Source organism: Trichinella spiralis (assembly GCF_000181795.1).
Source record: "Trichinella spiralis strain ISS 195 chromosome Unknown Scfld212, whole genome shotgun sequence".
Taxonomy (NCBI): Eukaryota; Metazoa; Nematoda; class Enoplea; order Trichinellida; family Trichinellidae; genus Trichinella; species Trichinella spiralis.
In genome coordinates this window covers 243-4,281 of record NW_003527151.1, presented here as the reverse complement: position 1 = coordinate 4,281, position 4,039 = coordinate 243, and the positions used below count along the sequence as shown (strand labels likewise).

Sequence of the window (4,039 nt, the reverse complement as noted above, 5' to 3'; positions counted from 1 at the left end):
TCGAAAAGCGATTTGGAAAATTTCAAATGACGTTTGAAAGTCGTACGTGCATATACGTAGGTAGATAGATGGATGGATGATTTTATTCATTTGATCAACAACAATCAAAATTCACACGCGATTGCTTTTTTCAATCAAGGCTGTTTTTGTTTGTTTGTTTGTATTTATTTTCTTCATAAAGCTAACTATAATTTTTCACCTTTTTTGATGAATAAATAAATTGTTGACGCTATTGTTGCTTATTCATCAAATCAAATTGTGCGAGCGAATTATAAATGAAAGATAAAAATTCAAATTCAAATAGTCTGTTGATGTAATAATTTTTGATCGATTAAAATAAAGCTATCCATCTGCAGCTTTCAGGTCAAGGGTAATTGGTATTTTTATTTTTAACATAAAAAAGACAAAAACAAATCGTTCTGGTGCTTTGGTTTGCGTGCAAAAACGGAAGCTGCGATTTCCGTCCGCTTCCGGTCAGTCAGTCAACGTGGCCAAGGTCAACCGGATATTTATTGCGCATACAAAGCTGATGAATGATCCTCTTTGATCATCATCATCATCATCATCCGCGGCAGCAGCAGGTCGACCAAATGGCAAACGACAGCTTATTTGTGTAAAAAAAAGAAGAAAAACGATTTATTTCTCTGCAAGCAAGAACAATTAATTACATCAGCGTCGTCGGATCGTTGTAGCTGTGATCGTCAGCTCTTTTGCTGGCCGTGAAAAAAAATGCTGAATTGCAAAATTATATTTTATAAAATTAACATATGTCAATCGGAAAATAAAACATATGCACAAATATAAATATAAATATAATATAGATATGTATGCGTGTATATATATATATATATAGTATGGAAAAGTAAAACCGGTTAAAAGTTGGTGAACGTCAACAGTAAAAAGAAAAATAGGTAAGAAAAAACAAAAACATAACATACTGTACTTATTGGTTGTTGTTATGAAATAGGAGAAAGAACAACAACAACAACAAGAACAAGAACAACAACAACAACATAAAAAGCATTACAACAAGCGCGTCAAGGCTGTTGTTCTGATTAATAAATGAAAGAAAAAAAATGAGACGCGAGAATATTTTTTAAAAAGAAAAGAAAAAACTTTTTGTCGTTGTTGTTGCAGGTGAATTTATAATATATGTGCAATAATAATTGATAATTGAAAAAAATGACCTGCGCTCAAAAGTTTCCTGAGTGCCGGAGACAGACAATAGATGTGTGATGTCGATTCGCAAACAGATCTCGAGATTGAGATGAAAAGAGTTGTTTTTGCTTGTGGTGCAAATGTGGTGGATTTTCTCGTTCAAGACGTTTCAACAACAAGAGCAGCAGTGTGACAAAATGCACCACCGAGCTGGGAATGATCCTCGTCGGTTTGAGCCTTGGAAGCAGCTCGAGATTCGACCATGCGACGTTCGAATTCGACCAACTGGCCGAGAAAATCGAAATTTGGCGAAATATTCGGCTTGTGGCGTTTCACCATGTCGTACGCGTCGTCCAAACTGAGCGACAAAGTCTGCATGAGGTAAGCGACCGTTACCGTTACCGATCGGCTAATGCCAGCCAAACAGTGGACCAATACGCCGCATTTTTTTGAGCGAGCTTCATCTACAGAAAAAACATTTAAAAAAGAAAGAAAATACTACAACCGAAAATGTAATAAAATAAAAAAAAATAAATATTTTTACTGATAAATTGGATCGCTTTGGGAAAGTGGGATGCCAAATTTTGAGACCAATTATCGTCGATCGGTATTTGCAGGTATTTGAAGCGGGCATCGTTTTCAAACGCGTTCGGCAAATTTCTGGTCACGTTCACCACATAGTTGATGTTGTACTTTTGCAAGACGCTGATGTCGGACGCGTTGGCCGCGTTGCCCAAATACAAATACGGTATAATTTCCACAGGAAACAAGCTGCACGAGTCGACTTTATAGTCCGGCCCGGATGATGGTTCCACCACTTGGCCAGTCGCATCCGAACCGCTACCGTTGTTGCTATTCGGCATGATCAAGCTGATCGTCTGTGCTCGAAGAGGTCCTCGGTTGAGCTTTCTTGTACCACCACTACCACCAATACTACTACCACTAGCGGTAGCAGTTGCTGGTGCGGTCGAGTTGTTGAGCCTGGTCACCTCTGAATCGCCAGCTTCAACATCGGCTAGACGCAACGCCTGCATCTCAGTGAGAACACAAACGCTGACTTTGGTTGAACAATTCAAAAAGTCACTTTCAGCTACTGACGCCAAGTTTTCACTGCTGGCGTCGACACAAAATTCCGGATATTCGGTCAAAAATTGCCCCACTGAATCTATAAAACAATCCATACTCAACAATCAATAGAGAACAATTCCACCACCACCACAAATATATGCATAAAAAATAGTGAAATTAAACGCGAACGCGTGTGGTCGCGTATAGCGCTGGTCAACAATATATTATAATTCTACCAATTGGCCGAAAAATAAAAGACCAACGGACGTCCGGTAGGTAGGCGAGCTGGAAAGAGAGAATTTACAATCGACCCGGATGAATGCCGCACTGCGATATGCGCTGCTCAATGGGTCGTCGACCAATAAAAATTGACTGACGACAGCAAACAGGAAACAGGAGCCAACCGACCGCGACCCGCCCACGCTGCCGCGCCACCGGTTCGGCTCATTCAAACAGCAAAACGGATACGCATCTGTATTTGATCACCCTGAGAGGAGAACAACACACACACACACACACACACACACACACACACACACACACACACACACACACAGATAGAGCTAGAAATGAACAAATCATTCATTCATTAAACAGCAGCCGAGTTGAGATGAATGAATGGATGAATGGGCGTCGAAGAGACGACGACGACGACGACGTGTAGTAAAATTTGAAACGCTAATCACACGCAAACTCACTCATTCATTCATTCATTCATTCATTCATTGGTCAATTCGTCCATTGGTCGTTTAGATATATTCATTCATTCACCTGCTTCAATCGATACTATTACTCGTCGTCGAATTGTTGGTTAAGATAAAAAATTACGTACATCGAGTAGAAATTTGCATAAACAAAGTACAACAACAATACGAAGAATAAATACGAAGAAAAAATCATTTAAGAAAATCAACCGGCTAGAAAGGCGACCAGAAAACACAGACGCTCGCATTAGAAGCAGCAGAGGCGTTGATTATTATGTTTGCTTTTTCAAAAGCTGAATCTCACTCTGTCACCAAGGTCTGCTTTGGAGAAGCTAATTTATTTAATTCCACGTCGATTACCAAGCACCTGTCGACGTCGATCCGAACAGAGAAAACGCTTGAGCACATCCTTCTGGATCAGTTTGGCTTTTCTGAATGAATGCACACGCACACTCCTCGGCAAAGCACTTATGCAAAAAAACGAAACACCTGCCAAATGACAAGCAAGCTGGCCAACCGACCGAACGATGGATGGATATGTTCCAAACGGCGCACAAATGATGATGCTTCAAAACGACCAAACCCATTCAATCCTCCTCCCAAATCACCACCACCACCACCACCACAGCACATCAATTCACACGGATAAAATACACGCGCACGCACGCAGACAGACTCAATAAATAACACATCAAAATAAATTGCCAAGAAAAATTAAATGATGATGTTGCACAGATGGGATTGCCGGATGTCGGCCATCCAATGAAAACTGGTCCAATGTCCTGCTGACACTAACGCAGCCAAGCATCTCATCGCTTAATCCATTCATTTAATGCGACGTGTTTCGCGAGGTTGGTGGTGATGGTGGGGTGGGGGTGGTGGCTCCCCAGTATGTTTTACTCTTTACTTTCTGTTTCGCTCTCTTGCTCACTGCCTATCTGCTTCCTTTTGCGATGAAAATTCCTCATGCTGAACTCTAACATTGTAAATAATGATACTGTTCTTTATTTTATTGTATTTGTTTATTGTATAAAAGAATTCCGGTGGACGTGTACTATGTCTCTTAGATGCCTCTTCACATGTCCTATTTGATTGACTGAATGCGGCCA

General features: G+C 40.5%; 2 protein-coding genes across 2 annotated transcripts; both read right to left on the bottom strand.

The window, feature by feature from the left end:
• Positions 1–474: 474 nt before the first annotated feature.
• On the bottom strand, positions 475–2,339 carry Tsp_12613 (dual specificity protein phosphatase 6). The gene is given in 5 exon segments (XM_003370985.1): positions 475–604; positions 669–732; positions 1,188–1,312; positions 1,325–1,622; positions 1,703–2,339. 5 exon segments carry the CDS (start codon positions 2,337–2,339, stop codon positions 475–477), a joined length of 1,254 nt encoding a protein of 417 aa, XP_003371033.1.
• A 928-nt stretch (positions 2,340–3,267) lies between these two features.
• On the bottom strand, positions 3,268–3,759 carry Tsp_12612 (putative secreted chitinase). The gene is made up of 3 exons (XM_003370984.1): positions 3,664–3,759; positions 3,420–3,605; positions 3,268–3,342 (listed from the first exon to the last, which is right to left on the bottom strand). The coding sequence occupies exons 1-3, from the start codon at positions 3,757–3,759 to the stop codon at positions 3,268–3,270; spliced, it is 357 nt and encodes a 118-aa protein (XP_003371032.1).
• Positions 3,760–4,039: the final 280 nt, after the last annotated feature.